The 27,375-nt window shown below is 38.9% G+C and overlaps 1 protein-coding gene and 1 pseudogene across 1 annotated transcript in view; one reads left to right on the forward strand and one right to left on the reverse strand.

Moving 5' to 3' along the window:
* Positions 1-27,375, reverse strand: part of LOC122747036 (ABI family member 3 binding protein) — a 313,537-nt gene that overhangs the window by 214,745 nt on the left and 71,417 nt on the right. The window contains 1 exon segment of the mRNA XM_043993253.1: positions 6,284-6,463. Coding sequence (XP_043849188.1) covers positions 6,284-6,463 — 180 coding nt within the window.
* On the forward strand, positions 6,776-26,793 carry LOC122746081 (annotated as a pseudogene).

Consider the following 27,375-nt stretch of genomic DNA (forward strand, 5'->3'; position numbering starts at 1 on the left):
TCCAGCCAAATGATCAAATTCTGGGTAAGGGTGACAAAAAGTTGAACATGGCTAAAAAAATGACTGAACGCTTTTACAGATTAGGAAACTAAGGACCAGAGAGATTAAGTCACTTGTCCAGTGTCATACAAGTTGGAAATAGCAGAATTGGGACTTGAAATCAGATTTTCTAAGTTCCAAGAAGAAACTCTTTTTTTTCCCAAGAAGGAACTCTTTACACCAAATGCATGATCTGTGTCCCTGTAACTAGATCACAAGTCATTGTCAGCATTACATATTGGCCAGCAATTACTGGATGTATTCAAGGCAAATGGGATACCTTGGATATTGCATTGAAAGTCGGACAATTTTTTAACTGGGAAAGCCCCTTGGAAGAATTTCAGTTTAAATATTCCTGTCTCCCACAGTTCTTATTCCAAGTGACTTTATGAACACACGGAGAATACTGCCAGTTCTCCATAGAACACCTTGCCACAACAGTTACACGAATAGTCTAATGGAGCCAGCATGTCAACATCACTTTATCTCAGTCATCACCTATCCTGCCATTTGAAGGGTCCATCATTTCCCACTTAAACCAATGACAACAATTATAACAATAGATTAGTTGCACGTTTGGAGCAAATTTTGATATGGCCACAGAGGAAAAAGTTGATGCAGTGTAATATTTCTTCCTTCCATTACTTCCCTTGCTGCTCTCTGCTGTTTCTTTTATTTAGTGGGGACAATATGAGTCTAATGTGTTGGGTGGAACCCAAGCCCTTGAAAATTCCTCTTGGCTCAAGTAGTATTTCTGATATTCAATTTATGGGCATTCTCAAGGAATGTGAATGCTGCCAGAAGGGTTAGATGAACAGAACCAAATTTCCTAAAGACTTAGGATTTCTCCCAGAAGTGCACAATCAAACCTTTATATCTGAACAAGGGCTTGCGTCTTCTGAAAACAGGGAAATTCTCAAATTGTTCAACCAGCACTGATTTACTAAGTTCCTTACTATGTTCCAGGCACTGTGTTACCTACTAAAAATACAAAGGCAAAAATGAAACAGTTCCTGCTTTTAACAGGAGGAACAAAGTGGGGGCTGTGCTGTCAGAGGCATAATAAACTGGGACATTTATTTTTTTAATTTTATTTTTAATTCATGGAACAAAAAAGACAATTGTATACAAAACTACAAATCTACCACATACAACTTGTTCTTTCCTCCAAATATGCAAAAAAGTTATCATGTAAATATTTTTCCTTTTTTTTCTTCACTCCCTGTCCCTGTCCTAGAGATGGCTGCCATTAGACACAAATATCTATATATCTATATTAGACACAAATACAGTTACACACATATGTATATGTGTGTGTATGTTATGATGAATGTATGGATCACCTGGATTTGATAGAGGTGCCTTGTTATCCAAAAGTATTTTTTATGAAAGCCTGGGTTAATAGGGGCAAAATGTCCTCCAATTGAACTCCAAACTGAACCCCAGATAGTTAGCAGATAAAAGTCCCTACCTGGTGACTTTTTTTTTCCAGATGGTAAGTCCCTATCTTATGGGGACATCTGGACATCCTCATCCTTGCCAAACTCCTTTTTGGAATCCTGTAATCTTATCATGTTGCTTCTATATTTCCTCCATACTTGTTGTAACTGAAATTGTTAAATTGCTTTTGCTTCTGGGTTGATTTTGTATCATGCTATTGAAACTGAAAACACTCTATAACCAGCGTACAAAAAAATCCCCTTATATACTCTCAGAAAGAAGGAGTCTCTGTGCCCCTTTTGAAAGGGGTCTCCACATAATCATGTTTCTTCTTGGGACAAAATAAATTGGTATTATGTTTTTTTCTGTCTGTCTTTGATCTGTTTTTTCCTGTAAGAGAGACATCACGTTCCCTGATCTGATTTGTTCCTAGAAGGACAGGTATGGAAACAAATTGTACGAGATATTATGGATTTCTCTGATCTGTTTATTATTAATTTTTTTATTATAGGAGAAAGATTAAAAATTATTTAATTTTCAACAATGTATATACATAAAAGTAGTTTTATTTATATATACATATATGTATATACACACATACATATACATATATGTATGCATATACATATATGTATATACATATACATGTATGTGTATACATATACATACACACACACAAACTTCTATTTATCAGTTCTTTCTTTTTACTTTTAGGAAGGTGGTAATGGTGGCCACAGAATTTGGTCTTAAGTACATAGGAAGGAAAGAGGCTGAAGGTAAATAATTCTTTGAGGTTTCTGACCCTAACAATAGCACTTACCTCATAGAGTTGCTGTGGGATTCAAGTCAGGTAATGTTTGTAAAGCACTTGGCATACTTAAAATACTACATAAAAGTGACTAGCTGCTATGCTGCTCACCACTATGACTTGTAAATAAAGCAATATTACTGAGTAACAGGAACAGTAAAAACAGTCAAAGGAGCGAGAAAACAGAGATATAATATAGCAAAGAGGGGTTGGGAATTTGGAAAGCTAAAGAATCAGAGAGCACAATAACTTACTGTTTGGCCTCCAGAAAGAGTGGGCTTTTGCTGCTGTTGTATTTTCATACTCCTGTTGTTAGCTCTCTCAGGAAAGCCTCATTAAAAGTAGCTACTGAAAGTGTGATGGTAATCCAAGGCAGGCTAAAACCTTGGGGTGCAGCTGGTTATCTGGGGTTGGTTCAGTTGGTGAGGGTTGCATGGGCCAATTAAACTTGATGAGTTTCATTCACAGCTAAAGGTGATATCCCAAATGGAGGCCAGCTGTTTCTAAAATGTGGCCATTAGTTGGGGGGAGGAAGGAGTTGGCAGTCTGGTGTGTAAATGAAGTGATTATCTAGGGTAGAAACAACTTTAAATTCATGTCCTATTGGTAAGTTAGCAGTGCCAGTGTATTATAATGTAGCAGTTAATGTGAAAGCGTTTGAAAATACTTATAAGTGGGTTAGTCCTAAAAAAAGATGGCTTTTAAATCTAGAAAGTGACCTCAAGCTCCTGCTCCTGCTCAGACCTCCACTTCACACCATGCTTCAGTGGGGCTACCCCCCTCCCCAACTCCCTTTTATGTGTTATTGCCCTCTCCCATTAGAATGTAAGCTCTTAGAAGGCAAAGCTTATCTTGCTTGCTTCTGTTTGTTTCCTTTGGGCCAGACACTGTGCTGGGGATATAAGAAGCATTTATTAAATGCCTACTATGTACCAGTATTATTATCTCCAGTTTAGAAGGAGGAACTGACGCTCCAACAGGTAAAATTACTATATCCAGGATCACACTTGGTGTTTTGTTTTGTTTTTGTTCAGTCCTGTCTTCCTCTTTGAGATCCTATTTTGGGGTTTTCTTGGCAAAGATACTGGAATGGTTCACCATTTCCTCCTCCAGCTCATTTACAGACTGATTATGAACTGAGGCAAACAGGGTAGTGACTTGCCCAAAGTCACACACCTAGTGCATGTCTGAGACTTTACTTGAACTCATGAAAATGAGTCTTCCTGATTCTAAGCCCACTGCTTTATCCACTGAGCCACATAGCTGCCCTCTAAGGGGTAAAGTTATTATTTCCAGGATCACACTACTACTATATATTTGAAGTGGATTTCAAACCTAAAGTATGTCTTCTGACTCCAAACACTATACTTTTTTTCCACTAGAATATAGCTGATACCTTTCTATTTTTAATATATTTTAGGGGCTGGTATATGGTTTAGTTAATAAAAAAATTGGTTTGGGATAAATGCAGTTCTGTTTTGAATATTATTTGGAAAAGCTAATAAAATCCTTTGATCATTAAAATTGTTAAAGAGTTTTAAAATGTAGACGTTTTGGTTAGAAAATATTTTTAAATAGATTTTTCACGAACATTTAAACTACTAACATTGTGATATAGGGTGTCCAGGAAAATAACATACCTTATTGTTTATTTACTTGAATATAATTTATTTGCTTGAATATAATACTATATTTGTCTGAATACAGGTCCTACATGGGACTATGTAAAACCTGAGTATGTTACCTAATTCTTAGTGTTTTCAAGCAATCATTTAAAGATTAATAATATTCATATAACATTTTTGACATAGTACAAATTAATAGAAACCAAAAAATTACTCATAATGTCCAAGAGAGAGCAAGTCATATGACCTATGTTTTCACCTTGTGTGTTTTGGATAATCTACCAGTATCCTGTTGCTAGTCAGAATAAGGTGTGATTGCTACAGGAAACATTTGCAAACTTTCAAATCCTGTAGAGCATATTCGTGCCAAGTTTACATTGGTTGTATTTGTTCAGGGTACCTAAATCTTAGACAACATTTATTTCTGTAAGCTATATTCAAGCTGTTGCACAGCTAACCTCCTGTGTAAAAGTGAGCCTAAACCCCTATTTTAACGACATAACTTTTACTTGTTTGATGTTTGAAGTGCAATGAAAGTATCCTACTTGGAAAACTGGGCCAAAAGTCAAGAGTGACATGTCCTTAATGGTCATTGTCAACAAGCCAAAGTTGTCATTAAAAGAGTTGAATTTACCTTTCATAGAAGTAAATTTTATTCTACCGCTTCAGTTAATGTTCTCTTAAACTACTGAAGATCAAGGAAAACGTTGCCAAATCTAGAGTATTTGGAAACCAACTGAAAGTATTCACAATTAATATTTCTTTTGTGAAATAAAAATGAGTTTTTAAGCAGTTTTATCTGGAAAACACTTTTCACTGTATAGAGTACTGAGGTTGACTTATCTTGGAATTTAATGGTTTAAATGAGATTTTTTAAAGAAAATGAACAATTCTATGATCTAACAGTCCAGGCCTGACCCAGTCTGGTCTGGTATTTCTGGTTCAAGATTGGAATGAAATGAGACACTTGTAGAACATGTGGCAAAAAGGAGGTTCACTTAGCCTTGACAGAGGAAAGACATTCAGAGCAGGGAAAGAATATTCAGCTGAGCAAAGTTTTCCTGATTGTGTTGGCCATGATGATCCACCAAACAAGCTGAAGGGAGAAGATGGAGCACCTTGTGCCCTGGTTTTTGTTTATTTGTTTGTTTGTTTGTTTTGTTTTGTTTTGTTTTTTGGTAGCTTACTGTTTGGCCTCTTGGTAGCTTACTGTTTGGACTGACAGGTCTTTAAATATTTACTACCCAACTACAGACAACCAGACAGTTAATGTAGAAAGCTGGATCAACTGCTCAAACCTTGAGTCTTGTTTAAGTCTCCAGATTTCAATACATTTTTTAAGGAAAATAATTAGTTTAGCCTACATGAAGGAGCACTTTGGAAGACCATCCTCTTACCACACTGATAATACTGTAGCTTCTAATGAAAAGAAACTTACTAATTAAGTCTGCCAACTTCTATTGAGAGGGGATGAAGAAAAAAATGCAATGGAGAAAACTGCTCACATAAATATGGTGTAGGTATTAGCTCATATCTTCAAAGCCTTTTGAAGTTTATAAGGCACTTGGCCAACAACAACCCTATAAGTTGTCAGTCGTTTTTTAGTTGTGTTCAACTTTCCATGATTCCAGTTGGGGTTTTCTTGGTAAAGGTATTGGTGTGGTTTGCATTTTCTTTTCCAGGTCATTTTATAGATGAGGAGACTGAGGCAAACAGGATTAAGTGACTTGCCCAGGGTCACGCAGTTAGTAAATGTCTGAGCCCAGATTTGAACTCAAGAACATGAGACTTCCTGACTCTAGGCCCAGCACTCTATCCACTGTGCCACCTAGCTGCCTCTAGCATAAGTATTTATACCCATTTTTTAGCTGAAGAAATTAAGGCACTTTTCCCCATAGTCAGTCATACCAGCAGGTGTTGGAGGCAGGAATCAAAACCAAGTGATCCAGTGTTCTGTGCACCTCACTTGTTTTGTTTACATTTTATTTATTTATTTGTTTATGAACCTATAAACAACCATGATGGTCATGAATATGGTCTATTTATACGATCATTGTTTCTGTACTAGCCAGATTTCTTTTCTTTTCTTTTTCTTTCTTTCTTTCTTTTTCTTTCTTTCTTTTTTTTTTAGCGGGGCAATAAGGCTTAAGTGACTTGCCTAGAGTCACACAGCTAGTAAGTGTCAAGTGTCTGAGGCTGGATTTGAACTCAGGTCCTCCTGAATCCAGGGCCAGTGCTTTATCCACTGTGTCACCTAGCTGCCCCCCAGATTTCTTTTAAACGTTACTTGATTTTATGGTTTTCAAATTAGATCATTACCATTACCCCTCTACCTGCCTTCACTTCCACCTCCAAATGCCAATGGTCTTACCAACTTCCGCCTCAGATGACTTCCCTTCTGCGGGCAACGGGAAGTATTGATTGGATTGCGAGTTGCTGCCATATCCCAAGACAAAACCTTCTAGCTTGGTGTTCAGATCTGGACGAAGAAACTTCATGAGAATGGAGTCACCTGTGGTATTGATATAGACTTTCAGGTTTGGCCTTTTACCTGAGGGTAAAGAAAGAATGGAATAGGTGTCATTTTAACCCCCTTTTTGGACACCTGTGAAAACTGGTAACTAAGAGATGAGTTGTGTTTATGAAGAGTAAGCAGGTGGCACTGTTTACTTAGAGCCAGCCAGAAACTTTCCAAAATACTTTCCAGAGAAATGACCAAAATGAAGGTCATAGACTAAAGTTATAAGAGATTTTCTTGTTTTTTTAATAATATTTTATTGGGTCCGGGACTGCACTCTGTTGCTGCCACCGCTGCTGCCATCATACCAGCCTGTAGGTTTCTGCTGCTAGGTGAGGATACAGAATGGGAGACAAGGCGATTTGGGAGCAATTTGGATCCAGCTTTGTACAACATTACTACCAGTTATTTGATAATGACAGAACCCAATTAGGAGCAACATATATTGATGCCTCTTGCCTTGCATGGGAAGGGCAGCAATTCCAAGGCAAAGCAGCCATTGTGGAGAAATTGTCTAGCCTTCCTTTTCAGAAAATCCAGCACAGCATCATAGCTCAGGACCACCAGCCCACCCCTGACAGCTGTATACTCAGTATGGTGGTGGGGCAGCTAAAGGCTGATGAAGACCCCCATCATGGGATTCCACCAGATATTTCTATTAAAGAACATCAATGATGCTTGGGTGTGCACTAATAACATGTTCAGGCTAGCACTGCACAATTCGGCTGAACTTTATCTTCCCAAGGCACCCACACTGTTTCCTTCTCTCTCTTCTTCCGGATATTATTCACACTTCCTCTCCCCCCAGCCCCTCAGAACACTCCAAATATCATACACAAGCCCACAAGGCCACATTGGGTGGATACCACCACGGTGTGGTGGTAGTGGCATCACTATTTGAATGTGTTGTGTGTGATATTTGGACGTTAGACTAGCCACATATGACAGGAGAAGTTTGTGTTGTACCAGCGAATGCCTTAGAAAGACTAAGTAATGCAAAAGGTTGTCTTTTTGTTTTAATGTACTAACAAGTTGCTCTAGTAACCCAAAGAAACGAAGGAGAAAGCAGTAGCTGCGTGTGCAGCCCAGATCTTGATTTGTTCAGATGTTCCAGTGCCTCATTATACAATAAAACCATGAAAATTTTCTTTAAAAAATAATATTTTATCTTTCCCCCAATTACATGTAAAATCAAAATTTTAAATGGTTTAATTTTTAACATTTAGTGTTTATTTTTAAATTTTGACTTCCAAATGCTATCCCTCCCTCTTTCTCCCCCTCCTCCTCTCCCTGAGATAGTAAGCAATCTGATATGGGTTATATGTATACAATTATGTAAAACATTTCCACATTAGTCATTTTGTACAAGGAGACTCAAGGAAAGAAAGAAAGAAGGAAAGGAAAAGAAAAGAAAGAAAGAAAATAGTCTAAATTTAGATATTAGTTCTTTCTCTGGAGGCAGATGAGATTTTTCTCATGAGTCCTTTGGGATTGTATTGTATTGATCATTGTATTGCTGAGAATAGCTAAGTCATTCACAGACCTTCATTGAACAATATTGTTGTTACTGTGTACAGTGTTCTCATGGTTCTGCTTACTTCACTTTGTATCAGTTCATGTAATTCTTAGAAGAGACTTTAAAGGTTATCTGCTCCAATCCATCACTTTACAAATGAGGAACCTGAGAACCAGAAAAATTACTTATCTAAGGTCATATAGTAAATTTGTCAACTAGCATTTATTAAGCACCTGTTGTGTCCCTGGAGATACAAAGAAAGGCAAAAGGAAATTCCTGCCCTCAAGAAGTTTCCAAGATATATAAAAGCTAAAAGAGGGATAACTGTAGAGGGAAGGAACTAATGTAGACAGAAGGCAGCATGTGCCAAGAAAATCACACCTTTCCTACACCATCACCACCTCCCTTCAGACCTTAATCATAACAATAGATAGCATTTAATGTTTGGAAAGTGGTTTACATTTGTTATCTGCTTTGATCCTCACAACAACCCTGTGAAGTAGGGACTATTGTTATCCCCATTTTACAGATAAAGAAACTGAGGCAGGCAGGATCCCTGATTTGCTTAGAATAGCACGGGTACTATGTATTTGAAATGGGATTTGAACTCAGGACTTCCTGAACTCAGGACTCTTAACTCTATCCACTGTGCCACCTAGCCTTGAACTTGATGGCCCAGGACTATGGGCCCCAAAGTCTCAGGAAGAGCAGGCCCCCACACTATCAGTGTTCCTTTCAGCCCAGTTTGGCAGCCATTAACCAAGGAAGTAATCTCCCCTTGTCAAGATATGACCTGGTAACTTTCATCCCTGGAAACAACTACTACTAAATATGACTGGAAAAAAATCTGCATCCCGAAAGTCTTTAGTACTGTCCAATGATCCAAAAAAGAAATAGATATAGTCTTGTCAATGAAAATGATATTAAAGAAGATAGATTACCATTTGTTTTGCCATCGCACCCTCCTTTCTTAGAATGTGAACTCCTTGAAAACATAGGCTATCTTGATTTTATTTGTATCTGTACTTAGCACACTACTTAATAAATGGTTTTCCATCCATCCAATTATTCATCTGTTCATTCATTCATTATGATACACCAAGACAAAACAAAAGGGTTGTCTGATTTATGACTTCATCCTTTGACAGTGCAGGCCAACGGTCTGCTAATCCTACCATACTTCAAATGCTTGAGTTGGGTTGCTGGTCCTCAGCTGTAATTACTTTACCTTTGCATACAATTCTCTACTTACCAAGCACTTCATCATAATTTTTTATTAGCCTTTCCTGTCTGAAAACTGTCTTTTTGGAAAAGCCACTTAATATCTTATAAACCTTTAAAATAAGTTGTGATTCCTAAAAGCATGGGTCACAGAGGAAAAACAAAGATTAGATGTACTAAAAGGTTACTCTAAAATCTTAAAACTTTTGAACTTGAAGGGACGTTGAACAAAATATGTAAACCAGCTCTTGCATTTCATATAAAGGGAAAGTGGGAGCCAGGGTGGTGAAGTGACTTTCCTTATGTCACATATGGAGTGAATTAGTATCTTAGTTTCCACATTCCAAGTGTAGTGCTCACCATTTTGTCCTATCTTGTCAGGAACCAGGCTCTCCACAGAATTTCCTGGCAATCCTCCCATGATGCTAGCTGCCTTCCAGCCATCTCGCTCCCACCAGAATCTTGCACTCTGTCCCTGAGTCCCCTGACTCTTATAGGTGAGAGCTTTTTACTACATTTTGTCAGGACCTCTCTATTTCATGGCCATTTCTACACCAAATCTGGTCCTTCCCCAGCTCCCCTCCCTCCCTTTATGTGTTATCTTCCCCCACTAGAACATAAGCTCCTTGAGATCAGGGATTGTCTTGCTTGCCTCTATTTGTGTCCCCAGCATTTAGTACAGTGTCTGGCACATAGTAAGTACTTAATAAATTCTCCATCCATCATCATCTCTCTATCCTCCCTCCCTCTTTCTCTCTCTCTCTCTCTCTCTCTCTCTCTCTCTCTCTCTCTCTCTCTCCCCCCCTCCCCGTCCCTCCCTCCTTCTCTCTCTCTCTCCCTCTTCCTCATCTCTCTTTCTGTCATCTATCTATTGTTATATCTCATGCACAAAGAAAGAAACACTAAACTTTGAATCAGAAAACCTGGGTTTAAGTCCTACTTTTGTCACTCATAGCTATATGACTTTGAGCAAGTTGCTTCACTTCCTTGAGTTCCTATTTGTAACATGAGAATAAAATATTTGCACTACTTCATATGGTTCTTGTAAAAAAGTATTTTCTAAACCTTAAAGAGATATAGAAAAAGGTTTTGTCACTATAATACCATATAATGCATGACCAAGGGTAGATCTGGGATTAGAACTGGGAGACCTTGTGAACTCCTAGCCTATTTTCCATCTCCATGCATATGTTGAATTTCCTGGCTCCATTACACTGGGAACTTGGACATTATCTTAATGGCAAACCAAGGAGTCAAAATTTCAATTTCAACATCTAAATAGATTTTCTTGCTTATCCTTTACTCTCATATCAGCCGACTCTCACCATTAAGATGATTTATCCTTCAAATGCTGCACTCCATAAACCAAAGCCAACATTCCTATTCCCAGTGATCTGTCTAGTTTGTGGGTGGTTTGGGCATGCACAGAGTAGCTAATTGAGTACTGTTAATCAGTGCTACCTCATGTTTTGGAACAGCTCTGGGACTTTGTGCTTTTATATCCTTTAGGGTGACCTGTATCACCTAAGGCATGGCTCCTTTCCACCATATTGGAAAGAAAAGCTTAAAGAAACTAGCAAAAACATTAAATTAGCCATACTGGCTCTTGAAAAAGAGGCAGCATCAACTTTTCATCACAACAGTCATTCTTCCAAAGACTGATTTGGTATTGCCACATTAGTCTTTCCCTTGGGAAAGTTTAAATGATGGCTATGCAACATTAGGAAAACCAATGCCACAAACAACCTCACACAAATGGTGAGGAAGTGATCATATTTCCTTCGTACAGGGCTTAAATCATGGTGCCTTCCCCCTAACAACTGATGTCAACAACCAGATTGGCATCAGGAAGGGCCCAACTCACATTTAAAATACATCAGCATTGAGCTGTCACGTTATCTTGTTCTTGTAGCATCTGATGGCCCATATTGAGAACATGATGGTACAGGTCACAAAGGCTTCAGACTACATTTATTCCATCTAATCCATGTCAATAAAAGGTAGTTAACTTTTTTGTCAGGTCAGAAGTTTCCCACGGCCTGTGGCCCCTATGAGTTTCTCTTAATATATTTTATTTTCTCTCTACTTCTTTGCTCTCAGTATAAGCAAGTAGCATCCTATAATGCCACCCACATCCTTGGCTACACAGAGCTAGCTTGCCTAACTACCCCTGGCAATAATAATTATAAACCATTTGTATGAAGTGATTTAAGGTTTACAAAGCACTTCCCCATGTCAATGGGGAGAAGTAAGCTAATGGAAGTAGTATAATACCCACTTTAAGGAAGATGAGACCCAAGAATATAAAGTGATTTACCCAAGATAATGTAGCTAGTAATTGTTTGAGCTGAAATTTTAACATTGGTCTTCTGATTTCAAATCCAGTACAATTTTCAACAAACTATACTAACCCTAATATGTCAACATAATATATTGGAAAGAATTTTGGACTCAGGCTCCAGTCCCAGGTTCACCCAGCCTTTGACTTTTACTGGTTGTGTGATTTGGGGCAAGTTACCTCCCTGGATCTCAGCTTCCTTAAGGTGATAATACTTATGGAGAAAGTGTCTTGTAAATGTAGCTGTTATTATCATTATTGATTAAAACCTAGTTCTATAAACTTCCCTCTTTTTCTCCTAGATTTCTTCTGAGTCTTACACAAAACGATACGTCATAGGATAAGTCATATGACTGAATTGTGGAGAAGACCTTCTGTTGTCACTAGAGTTAGATTGACCTGTCCCTAAAAATGAGTATTACTATCAGATATCCTTTGTTTTTTATCCTCAGAGAGCCTGTATAGAGCTTCAAAGAATGAAGAAGGCAGTTATATGGGGCCTACCTAGATAGGATGTACTAAGGAAGTCATGTATAGGATGTCTGAAACCCTCTTCTAGGATTGTTTTCTTTTCCCATTTTTGTTGGAGCAGCAGGAACAGTTTGAATGCTCTCACTCTCCCATTCTGTCTTCTTTCCCCATCTTCTGGTTGGTTGTTTTCCCTTGTGCTCAAAGAGGACCAAAATGACATTACTATGTTTGTTGGAGTCAAGATACAGTATGTCTGACTGTGGCTGATCAGACCAATATGAGCTTGGAAAGCTCTAGCAATGATAAGGCACAAATAGTCCATATGAGCATTTAAAGTAGAGAGGGTTCTAAATTTGCAGATCTCATGTTTCTTTTGAACTACCGCGAGTCTGCTTTGCTCATAGAACACAGCACCTTCTTTGATGCAGGCACTGGATCATAGAGTGCATGGAGGGGGCTAGAATGGAAGAAAGTTGGAAAGATAGGAAGGGGAAAAGAGGTGAAGATTTTTACATGTCAGATAAAGGAGTAATATTTGATTCTACAGGCAATAAGGGCCTCTGGAATCTATTGAGAGTGAGAATGAAAAATCACCTTGGTAGCTGAGTGGAAGATGAATTGGGGTGGAGAGAGCCTTGAGGTGCAAAGACCAATTAGAAGGCTATTGTAGGGGCAGCTAGGTAGCACAGTGGATAGAGCACCGGCCCTGGAGTCAGGAGTACCTGAGTTCAAATCCGGCCTCAGACACTTAACACTTACTAGCTGTGTGACCCTGGGCAAGTCACTCAACCCCAAATGCCTATCTAAAAAAAAAAAAAAGAAGGCTATTGTAACAGTTCATGTGACATATATGAGAGTGGTTAAAGAGAAAAAAAATGACAAAATCTGATAGCTGATATTGGGTGAGAGAGAAGTAGAGGATGACAAATAGTTTCTGAACCTAAGAAACTGAGATGATGGTGCCTTCAATTCTAATAGGGGAGTATGAGCCAGCAAAGAAGATTGAGAAAGATGAGTCTGATAGAAAAGAGAAGAATCAGAAGACAATAGTCATGAATATCCATAGAGGAGAGAGTATCTTTGATGTCTGATTCAGTTATTGTTTTGTTGTTCAGTCATTTTTTTTTTCAGTCGTGTCCAAATCTTCGTGACCTTATTTGTCGTTTTCTTGGCAAAGATACTAGAGTGCTTTGCCATTTCCTTCTCTAGCTCATTTTATGCTTGAGGAAGCTGAGGAAAATGGAGTTAAGTGATTTGCCTAGGGCCATATAGCTAGTAAGTATCTGAGGTCAGATTTCAAGACAGGAAAATAAATCTTCCTGACTTCAGGCCTGGTACACTATTCATTGTGCTACCTAGCTTCCCTCTCTGATTCAGAAACTATCCTTAAGTCTTCACAAGTTATCAGTTACCTCACACTGACATTATTATGGTTAGTATTCAATGATTCCACTTTTCTAGATGCTTTCTATATTCTGAGAACGAGGTCAATTCATGAAGCATTTATTATTTGCCAGGTATAGTCTTGGGTACGGGCTATACAAAGACAAAAGCAAAACCATTTCTGTCCTTGAAGAGATGGTATTCTACTGGGTGAGACAACAGGGGCATATATAAGTAAAAACAAGATAAGTTGTGAAGAAATTTGGGGTAGGAGGACACTAGTAGCTAGAGGATCAGGAAAGGCTTCATGTCTAAGGTGGGGCTTGTGCTAAGTTATAAAGCAAAAGAGGGATCCTGGGGCAGAAATAAGGGGAGAGACTATCCCAGGCAGGGAGGAGCACCAGGTGATAGAATATTATGTGTCAGGAACAACTAAAAAGCCAACTTGGCTGAACCTTAGTGTGCTCACAGAGGAGTTCTGAATAATAATGCTGGAAACATAGGTTGGGGCTATGATGTAAAGGGCTTTAAAGGCCAAACAAAGGAGTGTATGTTTAGCCCTAAAAGCAAAAGGGAACCACTGCAATTCTGTGAGGAGGGGAATGATGTGACAAGGCCTGTGCTTTAGGAAAATTAATTTGGCAGCTTTATAGAGGATGGATTGGTGAAGGGAGCCAGAAGGCAGGGAAACCAATAAGGAGGGTATTGTAGCCATCTGGGCAAAAGTAGATGAGGACCTCAACTGTGTCCATTCCGTTCTCTTTGTTAAGAAGAAGAAGAATACCATTAACATTAATAACAGCTAACGTTCATATTATGCCCTAACATTTACAAAGAGCTGTATCCTCGCAACAATCCTGGGAGTAGGTGCTCTTATCATTCCCATTGTACACATGAAGAAACCGAGGCAGCTAGAGGTTAAGTGACTTGTTCCAGGATCACATGACTAGTCTGAGGCTAGAGATCTTCCTGAACTTTGGACAAAAATCATCTCTTATCTTGATTTCTGAAAGCACTTGATATCACATCCTGCAGTATTGATTGTAACCTATTACTATATAACCAGTGCAATGAGGAATAGAAATTGTTACTTGGATGTGATTCTTATTTTCTCTAACAGTTGGATTCTGGATTCAAAAAGAAGAGATGACTTTTGCCCAGAGGGACTTTACCTACTTATAATCAACTGATTTCAAAACAAAGGACAGAGCATACATATGCTAATTAATGACTAAACAAAGGAAGCTAATGTTCTTTCTGAGTACATGAATTTAGGGTAAGCAAACGTTTTAAATAACCAATTAGAAATTAGCCAAAAGAAAGTGACTGGATAGATACCATTTCTTTGGTGCCCAGTGGATAAACACATCTATAGATTCATTAGTCATTCTGGCTGTTTATTTTTAGATGTCCACCCTCATTTAGAGTAGGGAATTGAGTACAGTATACACTTGGAATTAGATGAATTGATTTTAAACAACCACATAAACCTGTGCAAATCCCTTAGCTTCTATGAGTCTCAGTTTCCCCATCTGTAATTTTGGGGTGATAACATCTGTTTCTCTTACTACATAGGGTTCTTACCAGGAAACTTCTTAGTAAGCATTGATGTGCTATGTGAATGTGATTAATTAATTAAGATTTTCTCATCTCAATTAGCAGTTTTCATTAAAAACTAGAGAGCCAGAAAGACCTGGGTTCAAGTCCTTTCTCTGAGATAAACTGAATGTGTTAACATGGCTAAGTCAACATGACTTAGTGAATAATCAGCTTGGGATCTGACATATGCTAGATATGTGACCATGAGCAAGTCACTCAATTTCTCATTGTTCTAGGCAACTCTTTAAGACTACAGACAAGGTACTGATCTACATTAGCAATGAGAATTCCTTTTCCTGGGAATTCCCTCTACCAATGAAATCACAAGACCTTATCCATTTGGAAACTTGCTAGAAGCAGCCAAAAGAAACATTGCTGTCCATTGGCCAACATGGCTCAATAGGGGCCTGGGGGAAAAGGGGAGATGTAGAAGAACTGCCATTTTTTCTATATCTATTGCTACTATTAGAAAGAAATCTTCAACTTTCTGAGAAAGTTCTGAGTCTTGCAAACATATCAGAGAAGTGTCATGTGGTTTGGAAAAGTGGTTATTGAAGATCAAAGCCATCTTTCTACATCAAGGGCGAGAATCTGTAGGTAGGCTGTCTGATATGTACATTTAGTATAAAAATCATAGCCTAACATGTTTGATGTACAGAGAAATTGAAATATTAAAGAGCACTCCATTACACCTTATGGTCTAAATGCAACATATGCCAACAGGAATGAAAGAAAAGCAAGAAAAAGAATGTGAAGATCTCAGGAAAGTAGCTACCACCATGACCATGAATAATTATTGCAAACTGTCCAAGTCTGCTTTGGGTACTACTGGACCTATGATACTTAGCCCCAACCTCCATTTTTCAGCTATCCAGGGTATCTTCATTGGTTTCAAAGGAAGTTGTAGGGTTCTCAAATATTTTCAACACAAAATTATAATTCATTTTTTGCCTTTAAAATAAACATATGTTATGCAGCTTTGGAAGGTAGTGGAGTAGAAAAGATGCAAAATCAAACAGATGACAGGATATTGCTTCTCTTCAAAGAAAGGTATAATCAACACTTTGATGTGGGTGGATTCAGCAGATACTTCTGTGGAGCCAATCAAAGGTGGCAAGCTGCAGCCTGTTGGCAAAGGTGCTGCTCTCCCTGAATATATGTACTAAATGCATATGTACATACATATGTATATATGTAAACATAAATATATTGCTTCTATAATCACTATCATTCTTGACTCTACACTCTTCCTCCCTGTTCCTCACCAATCATTTACCAAGTCTTGTTGTTTCCATCTCCACAACATGTCTCATGTCTGTCTCCTCTTCTAGTTCACCCTTTGTAATCTTCATCTAGGGAAGCAATCCCTGGAGAAGGGGCCAGCCATCCATACCAACTGTCAGCTATCACCTAGAGGTGATAGTCCTCACCAACAAAGTCCTTGACCCTTCAGAATAATTAAATAGAAAAAGTGTATGTAGTTTTCATAATTGGAAATGACATTAAAGAAGATGCATTGACATCTGCTTTTCTGTGACCTTTCCATCTGACTTGCAGCAGAAACTTGCTTTATGTGTTCCTTTCTGCCATTAGAAAGTGAGCTCCTTGAGAATAGACCCTCTCTAATTTTCTATCTGTAGCTCCAACATTTAGTCCAGAGCTTTTCACGTGCCTAACTTCTTTCTTTCCTTCTCTCTTCTTCCTTCCTTAGGATCATTAACCAATTAACCAGGGAGTACTTCTTAAACTATGTGTGCAGCACTATGCTAGGTTAGAAACATAAAACTGGGGTTACAAATAGAAAACTGATGCAGTCTCTACCCTCCAAAAGCCTATATTCTATCTCCATTCATAGTTGGAGAACCATAAAGCACCTTGGAGCTCTTCCAGTCCAACCACCCTCATTACACAAGGAAATTGAGGCCCAAAGAAGTCATATAACTTGCATAAGGTCGTATAGGTTTTAAGTGACAGGGAACAGATTCAAATATAGGTCTTTTGACTCTAGATTCAGCAATCTGGACAGTGTACAACAATAGGGAAAGCTTCTCAGAGGATACTATGGAAAGGGAAGAAGGAGAGGACTAGTGATTAGGGAAGGGTTGGGCCTGACTTTTACTATGGAGGTGGGGTAGAGACAAGCTACATTTACTACTGATATAGACAGTTGATTTCCCAATGATCCCCAGAATCTTTTTTTTTTTTTTTTTTTTTAGTGAGGCAATTGGGGTTAAGTGACTTGCCCAGGGTCACACAGCTAGTAAGTGTTACGTGTCTGAGGCCGGATTTGAACCCAGGTACTCCTGACTCCAGGGCCAGTGCTCTATCCACTGCGCCACCTAGCTGCCCCATCCCCAGAATCTTGACACAAACCATGAAGCTTGGTGGGGAGGTAGAGGTAGGATGGGCAAAATGGTCCCATTCTGACTAGACAGCTTCCTGAGTAAAGGGTGTGACTATAAGGCTCTGGAGGACTGGTGACAGATCTAGCAAGGGTGATGATGTTGTTAGTTGCATTTCTGATGCTGGACCAGAAAGGGTAAGTATGCCCTCTTGAATACCCACATCAAAAGCACAGCTGAGGTTAACCTATGTTAGTTTGGGAATTGGTGAAAACCTTAATTATATAGAAACTTTATTTTGAAGAATTATTAGCTTTTGATATAGTGGGTTTTCCATTTTTCCCTTTCCTCCATCACTCACCTGACAAATTTAATATATCAAAGAAAGTCCAGAGAATTTTAGTGCAAAATTATGGAAAATCAAAGCAGGTAGGGGCAGAGCTGTGCTATTGACATCAGTCTTCCCTTTTTGTTAAATCCATGATGTGTGCCTGAAGGCAGAATAGTTCTCACTCCCATTTACCTCCGTAAACCTTCAGTCCAGGTGTCATTTGGAATCCAGTTGCTGCCAGAAAGAGTATCCCTTTTAACTACTTATAACAGAAGAGTCTTTTTGTACATCCCTGAGGCAGTTCCATTGAGTTACTCTGGCCAGACTGATTTGTGATAACATGTTCTTTTTGCCCTAGCAAATACCCTGTTCTAAAGGAAGAGGTCTAATCTAATTCCATCTCTGGCTTCTTTCCTTCTGGAAACACATACACAAGAGATCAGGACCTTTGAATACCATTTTTAAGTGTAATAATTTGAACTTTATACATTTAACACCTGCTCACTAAATCACACTGTGTATTTTATAAGGGAATCGGGACTGGATCTCTGGATGTCACTAGTCTAGGGAATTCCCAGATGAGAAAACATTCTCTGCCAATCAGGTCAGTAACTTCCCTGAGACTCATAGTCCTAGAGAGTTGCCTAGGATACTAAGAAGTCAAGGCACTTGCCCCAGGTCAAACAACCAATATGTATGGGAGGCATGACTTCAGCCCAGGTCTTCCTTGGTCCAAGGCCAGCTCTCCAACCACTACGCAACACTGCCTCTCCCAAGCACATTGACTATTCCAAAGCTGCAAAATACTAGATTATAAAAATGTCCATTCTAAATATTCAAGTTTGCTATAGACTTAATGTGGAGGGTCATCTCTAAATCATCTGGCAGGAGATAAGAACTCCTAAAAATAACTGTGACCTTTTCCAATAAATATAGGATGAAACAACAAAAGATTTAGAGGGCTGAGTAATAGAGCAGGGCACTAATCTCAGTGCTAACAATGCTTGGGCTCTCTCCATAAACTGCAGGTGTGTTTGTATGTCATAAGAAACCAAGAAAAAAATCAAGTAGAAAAGAATAGTTGGATATTAAGGGAGAGGATAAGATGACTTTTTTTTACAGGATGTTCAGTTATGGACATTTGTGTACCTCTCTATATTAGTTTTCCTGCAGAGAATTGAATGAAAGAAATATTGTAGTCCAAGTAAACACAAACATGAGTTATCAACCCAGTGTTATTAAAAGTCTGGTGGTGCTAACATGCAACGTCCTAAAGTAGAGAAATTGATAGACATGTAGTTTCCATCAAATAGCATGCCTGGGTAGAGTCCATATGGTTGTTGTGAATAGTTGACTGGCTTTGTATTCAAGGCAACCAGGGTTCAAATCCCAATTCAGACCATTGCTAGCTTTGTGATCTAGTAGTTTGGGGAGGGATGATTCATTTTGTTTGATAGCTCTGGTCCTAAACTGATAGAAATGCCAGTATTACTCCACCATGACTTAAATGTGCAATTTTTTCCATTAAGGTCTATCGATATCAACTAAGGCATAAATAGAGATGTTGGCTTGCCAAAATTCTTCATCAGCATCATGGGAGATTTCCTGTGAAAAATCCAAATAAAAGAGAGATCCTCTACTGTTGTTGGAAGTAGTTCTCTAGACACTCCTGTTTGCAGCTGACATTGCCTCAAGGCTTGGAATAATACAAGATTTCTTTAGTGAGATCTAATCACTCAAGAGAGATCAACCTAATAATTCACATAGAAAAAACCAAGGGTGTAAAGAATGCCTATGTCATGATATGCAGATAGATTGTTTGAAAAAAGAATCAGACTAGTTCACATAAAAACAAAAGATTTCACCTGTTTAAATCCAGAGAAAATAGTCAGAACTTATTGAACACTTCTCCAATTTGACATGACACAGCTGTACAATTTTGTAGTTTTAAAGGGAGAACGGATTAAGCCATAGTGAGAAAATGTCATGGATCTTATAAGATTTTGCTGTTTCTATGTTTAGATTCTTAAACTGTGTTATCTCTATATTACATTCTAATACATTTTATCTCATAAGCATCCCTATGACTTCACTAGAATGTGTTTATTTATCAATCCTAACTACCAGAATTGTTCCAAGACAGAGTTGACCTTCTTCTTCAATGGATAGCCCATGGGCTAGTCAGTACATAAATGCTGGATAGGTGCTACAGATGAATAATTAACTGAGTCCAGAATTGAATAAAAGATTATTCTGAGTTGCATGTGTTTTGGTCATCTCATGTTTCTCTTTGTTTCAAAAGGTTCATCTTTCAAATGTCAGCATCCCCTTCACCTCATCATTACCAGCAACACTATATGACAATGAATCAAAAATGTCAGAAGACTCAATTGCACATGACTCATTGGCCAATGGAAATGACATGGTGAATTTAAAGAGTTGGCGGCATCTTGCTATCAATGACATATGTGAGACATAGTATAAAAAGCATGGTGAAGATATAAATATAATCAGAAAAGCAGGTGAATTAAACATTTAGCAAAGTAATAATTAAATGGATAGCTTAAAATGGTATCAGTCAATAAATTTTGGTATCATTCAATAATTTTCTTTTGTTTTTTGGGGTTTTTTGGTTTTTTTTAAATATAGTGATAGGTTGGTATAGTGGCAAGGACACATTCTGGAGTCAAAGGACTTGAATTGCTTACCTGTGTGACCTTGGAGAAAGCACTTTTCCTGTTTGGGCCTCAGTTTCCCCATATGCAAAATGAGGACCTTGGCTAGATAGCTTCCATGGTCCCTTCCAATTTTATATGTATGATCTGAAGTTCCTTTTATGAGCTCATAGGCACAAAAAAGTACAGGGTGGTGCAATAGACAGAGCTTGGAGCCTTGGAAGACCTGAGTCTTCCTGATTCTGATCCAGATTCTGTGTTTTTCAGTTGTGTGGCCATGGATAAGTGACATAGCTTCCTCAAGCCTCAGTTTTCTCACATGTAAAATAGGGAGATTAATACTTGTAATACCTACTTTGCAAGACTTTTGTGAAGACCAAATGAGAAAATGTATATATAACCATTTGAGTCCTTTAAAGAGAGCTATACAGACCAGCTATTATTATCAAAGTAAAGCTTATAACTGACCTTTTGATTTTATTTTAAAGAACTGGCAGAGATATACATATATCCCTAGTGAACAGATTTACTTTGGGGGGCATATAAAATATTTGAAGGGGCCAGAAATGTGTTCACTTGTTAGATATGGAAAATGAAGGAAAGAAGGTGTCAGGCATTGACCTTCGCAGTAGAATGAAGAGAGTTCTAGTATCATAATCAGTTGGTCAGTAAACACTAATTAAGCATCTACCATATGCCAGATGCTATGCTAAGTGCTCAGGACACAAATGTGAAAAAGAAAGACAGAACCTGCCCTCAGGGAGCTTACAATCTAAGGAAGGAAGACAATACTGGAAAGGAAATGGGAAGGAAAAAGACAGTGATGTGGAGGGTGCTGAGGAAGAAGGTCTCCAGCCCAGTCCTAGGAATACAAGCTGGATAAAACTTGAGTTCAAATCCTGCCTCTGATGTTTATTGACTATGTGACCTTGAACAAGTAACTTGACCTCCCTAAACCTGAGTTTCTTCAAATGTTTGCATGATGGGATTGGACCAGATGATCTCAGAAGTCTTTTCCAGATCTAACTGTAACATCTTGTGATTTGATGGTGATGAGAGAGGAGGAGAGGGGAAGGGGAGAAGGGGAGAGGGAGAGACAGAGACAGAGAGAAGCAGTGCTGTCTGCTTTTAACTGATGGGCAAAAAAATTAATAACGATGAGCATAAAGCTAGGTTGAGTAACCAATAAAGTGTATTATGTACATCACCAACAAAAATGTCTTTCCACAAACATGCTAATTGCTGGAGCACAGGAATTCCTCTTCCTGTGTTGTTTAATCACACAATAAACTTCTCTTAAGATGCCTGAGGGGAAGGGGATTAATTCCTCAGTCAGGATATGTTCACACAAACAACAGAATGCTGAGTTTGTAGGCACCACCATCCCATGCAGATTTCTGTGGTGATCATTGTGCCTCAGCAGGTTACTTAAGCCACCTTGTATATTATCTGAAAACCACAGAGGATCTGGGTTTCACAACCTTGTTCTTTCTTCAAGTCCCAGCTAAAATCCCATTTTCTACAGGAAGCCTTTCCTGATTGCCTTTAATTCTAGTACTTTCTGTTAATTACTCCTGTATATATCTGGTTTGTCCGTAGTTGTTTATATGTTGTCTCCCTCCTTAGTCTAATTGCTCCTTGACAGCAAGGACTGTCTTTCACCTTTCTATGCATCCCCAATACTTAGTACAATGCCTGACACATCATAGATAGTTAATAAATGTTAACCAACTGACTGAATCATTGAACCTTCATTACCCTCAGTTTCCTCATCTGTAAATAGTCAACAGAGCATTGGACCAGATGGCCTCAGAAGTTCCTTCCAAAACTGGACCCTCAATCCTAATTGAACCATTAGCAACCCTGGCTGCCATTCTCCATATGGGAAACATGTACCTTTAACATCCAGTGGAATCAACCAAACTCCTCAGGGAGGCACTGAAAAGGGAAGATTGGGAAATCAGGATTTGTCAAGTCACTTTGATGACTTCTGCATGTCATGAGGGGATCCAGGCCCTTTGTCTCTCATGCATTTATTCATCTGAATATAATAACAATAGCTAATATTTAGCTATTATTTACTAATATAGTATCTACAATGTGCCAGGTGCTATCCTAAGTACTTTACAAAGATTATATCATTTGTTCTTCACAATAAACCTGGGAGGTAGGAGTTATTATTATCCACATTTTAGTGTTGGGGTAAAGATTAAGTGATTTACACGGGGGTCACACAACTAGTGTCTAAGGATGGATCTGAACTCAAGTCTTCCTAACTCCCAGTCCAGGACTCTATCAATTGCACCATCTAGCTGCCCTAGAGGCCACTGCTGCAGCATAATGGAGGACTAGTCTCTATGAGAGCAATCTTTTGTTGCCAGGTCCCCTTGCTATCTAACCTACAAGTGGTCTCCATCTGCCTTAAATTAGAATTGTCCTCAGATATTTACTGAGCTACAAGTCTACCATGCTACCAGTGAAACTAGTCTGAAGATAAAGGTTTCAGAGTGAGCTTGTCCATCACCATTTATACAAAGGTGACTTTCAAGAATGGGTTTCATTCAGCCACTGGGCCCGAAAAGGCTGCTAAATCTGGTCAGGCTTGAGAGGAAAGATATTTCAATCAACTTTAAGCCCAGCTTTTTGAAAATCATCTAACAGGAACTAACCAAATCATTTAGGGTTAGAGTGAAATTTCCCATACTCTAGAATACCCTGCAGTAATATCCGGGATTGGCTGAGGTGTACCCCCATAGAATGTTGATGCTTTCCTGGGTTTTAGAATATGGCGGTGAGAGCTTTGGGGACTTTTCTCTATTACTTTCCCCTACTTGCTTAAGAACAACTGGACCAATGTGCAGGTTTGCTTGTCCATCAGACTGACTTTGTAAGAACTAGCAAAGATATTGTGTGTGTGTGTGTGTGTGTGTGTGTGTGTGTGTGTGGATATATATATATATATATACACATATATATATACACACATATATATATGTATATATATACACACACACATATATACACATATATATACATATATATATATATACACACACACACATATATATATATATATATATATGTATATATATTGGTAGTCAGTCAGCCAGTCAGTCAACAGGCATTTATTCTGCAGTGAAATAGCATCCTTAGGAAATTTTATTTATTTTAGTCCCCACACATTTGCTAAGTGCCAAGCACTGTGCTAAGTAGTGAGAATACAAAGAAAGGCAAAAAACTTATCCCTGCCATCAAGGATTTTACATTCTAATGAGAGAGAAAACATGCAAATAATTATATGCATATAATATGTGCATATATTTAACATATATGAAATATATGTTTATGTCTTGTAAATGGGAGGTAATCTCAGAGGAAAGGCACTAGACAAAGGGGGTGTATCCGGCTCCCTGTAGAAGGTGGAATTTGAGGTGATTCTTTTTTTTTCTTTTTTTTTGCAGGGCAATGAGGGTTAAGTGACTTGCCCAGGGTTACACAGCTAGTAAGTGTCAAGTGTCTGAGGTCAGATTTGAACTCAGGTCCTCTTGAATCCAGGGCTGGTGCTTTACCCAATATGCCACCTAGATGCCCCCTAATTTGAGGTGAATCTTGAAGGAATCCAGGAGTAGCAAGTAGCGGTGAGAGTGAAGAGCCTTTATACCAGGGGACAGCTAGAGTAAAGACATGGACTCTCTGTTACAGGCTATGTTGGTAAGGAAACTCCCTCCATCACTTCAAATTGGCAACTGTTGTAAAACTTATATCCTTAGAAAGTTGTCTAGGGGTACTCGGATTTTAAGTGAGTCATCTGGGGGGACATAGGCAGTAGATATCTGTGGATTCGAGCCCCAGGTCTTCCTGGCTTTCAGGTTACCTCTCTACATTCCTCATTATGTTGCCTCTCATCCTTAAAACACTCGAGAAATCATATTAAAAAATGACTGTCACTTAGTACTTCTCCATCTATTTTTGTTTGTCCTTCATTCCCCAAGAGGACCGAGGCATTGGGGTGATGTCATGACTTGGAAAGAATTGTATTGAAGTGAGGAAGTGCTGTGCAAGGTTACCAACCTCACTCTTTCCTCCAGAGCCATCTGGGTCCAGTGGTGAGATATACATCAGGAAAACTGGAGATGGCTCCTAGGTGCCCTCATTCTCCACCTAGGGGAGTCTTCAAGTCAATGCTTGAATGGTTGTTTACTTAGGGTTTGTGCATAGATAGATGTGGTTTTTGGGCAGCTAGGTGGTGCAGTAGGTAGAGTGTTGGGCCTAGAGTCAGGAAGACCTGAATTCAAATCTGGCCTCAGACACTTAATAGCTATATGACCCTGGGCAAGTCACTTCACCCTGTTTCTCTCAGTTTCCTCATATGTAAAATGAGCTGGAGAAGGAGATGGCAAACCACTCCAGTATCTTTGCCAAGAAAACCCCAAATGGGGTCATGAAGAGTCAGAAATGACTGAAAACGAATGAACAACGACAAAGATATGTTTTCAAATGTGGGTTGGACTGAGTTAATAGAATCACATAATCTGAGAGTTGGAAAGGACTTCAGCAGAGCCATCTAATACAACATATGTATGTATAATATTTGCATACATCTATGCGCATATACACATGTGTATATATATATCATGTACATATGGATGTACACATGCATGTGCATGCATGTATGCGTATATACGTGTGCATACATACACATACACAGATCCTAAAACTTAGAATGCTATCTGCATGAGAGTCACTTTTTAAAACATTTAACCCCTAAGTGACATAACCATCCAGAACCTTGGTGTTGGAAGTTCTTCAGAGGTCATTTAGTCCAATTCCTATATAAAAAGGTCCTCTCTTGGGGGCAGCTAGGTGGTGCAGTGGATAGTGCACCGGCCCTGGAGTCAGAAATACCTGAGTTCAAATCCGGCCTCAGACACTTAACACTTACTAGTTGTGTGACCCTGGGCAAGTCACTTAACCCCAATTGACTCACTTAAAAAAAAAAAAAAAGGTCCTCTCTTGAAAATATCCCCAAGTGATCAACTGCTGTTCCCTTTAAACCAGCCACCGTTAGAAATGAAGGAAACAGAAAAGTATAAGTCAGAGTCACAAAGACATTATAGTTACTATTTTATTTTACTTCTTCCAAATATGCCAAATCTAGATATGGAATATGACATAAACCACAAATAAGGAAAGGTAAAGAGAAACAGCTACTGGGTCTCTAAGGAATGGCCAATGACCAATCAATATATTAGAGAAGTAATTGAAAGAGTTGATTTCAATTCTGTTCAATTATTAGGATCCTGAGGTGACATTCATTGGACTATATGTTCAGTTGTCTATTATCCATTATAACCCCTTGTTTCACTATTCAGTTAGCCTGCATTAAGTATCTACTATGTTTTGATACAATGACAACCTAAAAATAAATCCCTGCCTTTTAGCAGCTTACAGTCTACTTGGGGGAAGAGGGGAGAATACATTTGCACCAATAAGTAACTGCAAGGTAATTTAAGGAGGCAGAAAATGAGGATAAAAAGGACAAAGGCATTCTCATATTATCTTTTAAATACATAAATTAGGGGCAGCTAGGTGGCGCAGTGGATAGAGCACCGGCCCTGGAGTCAGGAGTACCTGAGTTCAAATCTGGCCTCAGACACTTAACACTTACTGGCTGTGTGACCCTGGGAAAGTCACTTAACCCCAATTGCCTCACTGAAAAAAAAATACATAAATACATAAATTAGGGGGAAATGGAACATAGATTCTTCCTAGAGTAAGGATATTCAAGCAAGAATATGGGAGAAAAATGACTTTTTAAAAATGGTGTATTTATACATACATTATATATATGTACACATATGTGTACATATCCATAAATATAAACATACATGCATATGTGTATACATAAATACACATGCATTTTATATAGGAAACATTCCCACAATTTTTGTTTGCGGCTGTCAGAGACCTAATGGATGCCTTTATTTTAATAAAGTCAAAACTTAAGCCTGTGAACAATTCTATGTTTGTGTTAAAAGGCCTGAAGCTGCAATTTCACCGTGTCCCTGCTTCATAGTGAGTGGCACAGCACGTTCCCACTCCTGGATGTATGGCTGCCAGCTGGCCAGCATTCACAAAGAAATGTTCCCTTGGATCCCAACAGATGCAAAAGCCCAACTCACCTAGAGAGCTGCTTTTACCAAGCCAAACCAAAAGCCCTCTCGATGCCATTGAGCCAGAGTCAACTAATTAACTTTTCCCAATGACTTTAAGTGCCGTACAGAGAGGGCACATTTTTGTTGAATTTATTGAGAGTAAAAAATAAAATCCTCCTTTCTTAAACTAGGTAAGGACCTGTTTGCCCATCTCTGTTTTTACAAGTGGGCTCCATTTCAGCCGAAACCACCCCAGCTCCACGCACTTGGTCAGAACTGCCAATGTCGCAAAGCCTTCTTCCAACCCCTCACTGTCTGGTTGCTTTGAATGATGGAATGAGACAAACTGGCCTTGCCAATGTTGGCATTTCATCAGCGCTTGGCAGGGTTGTTAACTTTAGTAACGGAGCATTTGCTTCATTACCTACTCTCTGTAACAGGCCCAAGTGACAAGTGGGAAAACATTTTTTCACAGATTACCTTCTAAATAAACACAGCTTCTAACTTTTTAGGCTGGATCTGAGCCACAGGTAGGCACATTTACCCAAATGTATTTCACAACCGAACCCCTTGCCACCTTTCCAGGCTTTTTATACATTACTCACCTCCTCTTCTCCATCTAGTCTCACTGGCCTCCATTTGTCCTTCCTCACACATAGCACACCATCTCTGTTCTCTGTGACTTTACATTGGCTGTACCCTCTGCCTAGAATGCTCTTCCTCTCACCTCTCAGATTACCTAATATCCTTCAATACTCAGTTCAGATTCCATGGTCTGCAGAAGTCTTTCCCAGTCCTCCCCACACCTAAGTTGCCACTATAAGAAATGGCAAGGGGGCAGCTAGGTGGCTCAGTAGATAAAGCACTGGCCCTGGATTCAGGAGGACCTGAGTTCAAATCCAGTCTCAGACACT

This window comes from Dromiciops gliroides, chromosome 3 (genome assembly GCF_019393635.1).
Source record: "Dromiciops gliroides isolate mDroGli1 chromosome 3, mDroGli1.pri, whole genome shotgun sequence".
Classification (NCBI taxonomy): Eukaryota; Metazoa; Chordata; class Mammalia; order Microbiotheria; family Microbiotheriidae; genus Dromiciops; species Dromiciops gliroides.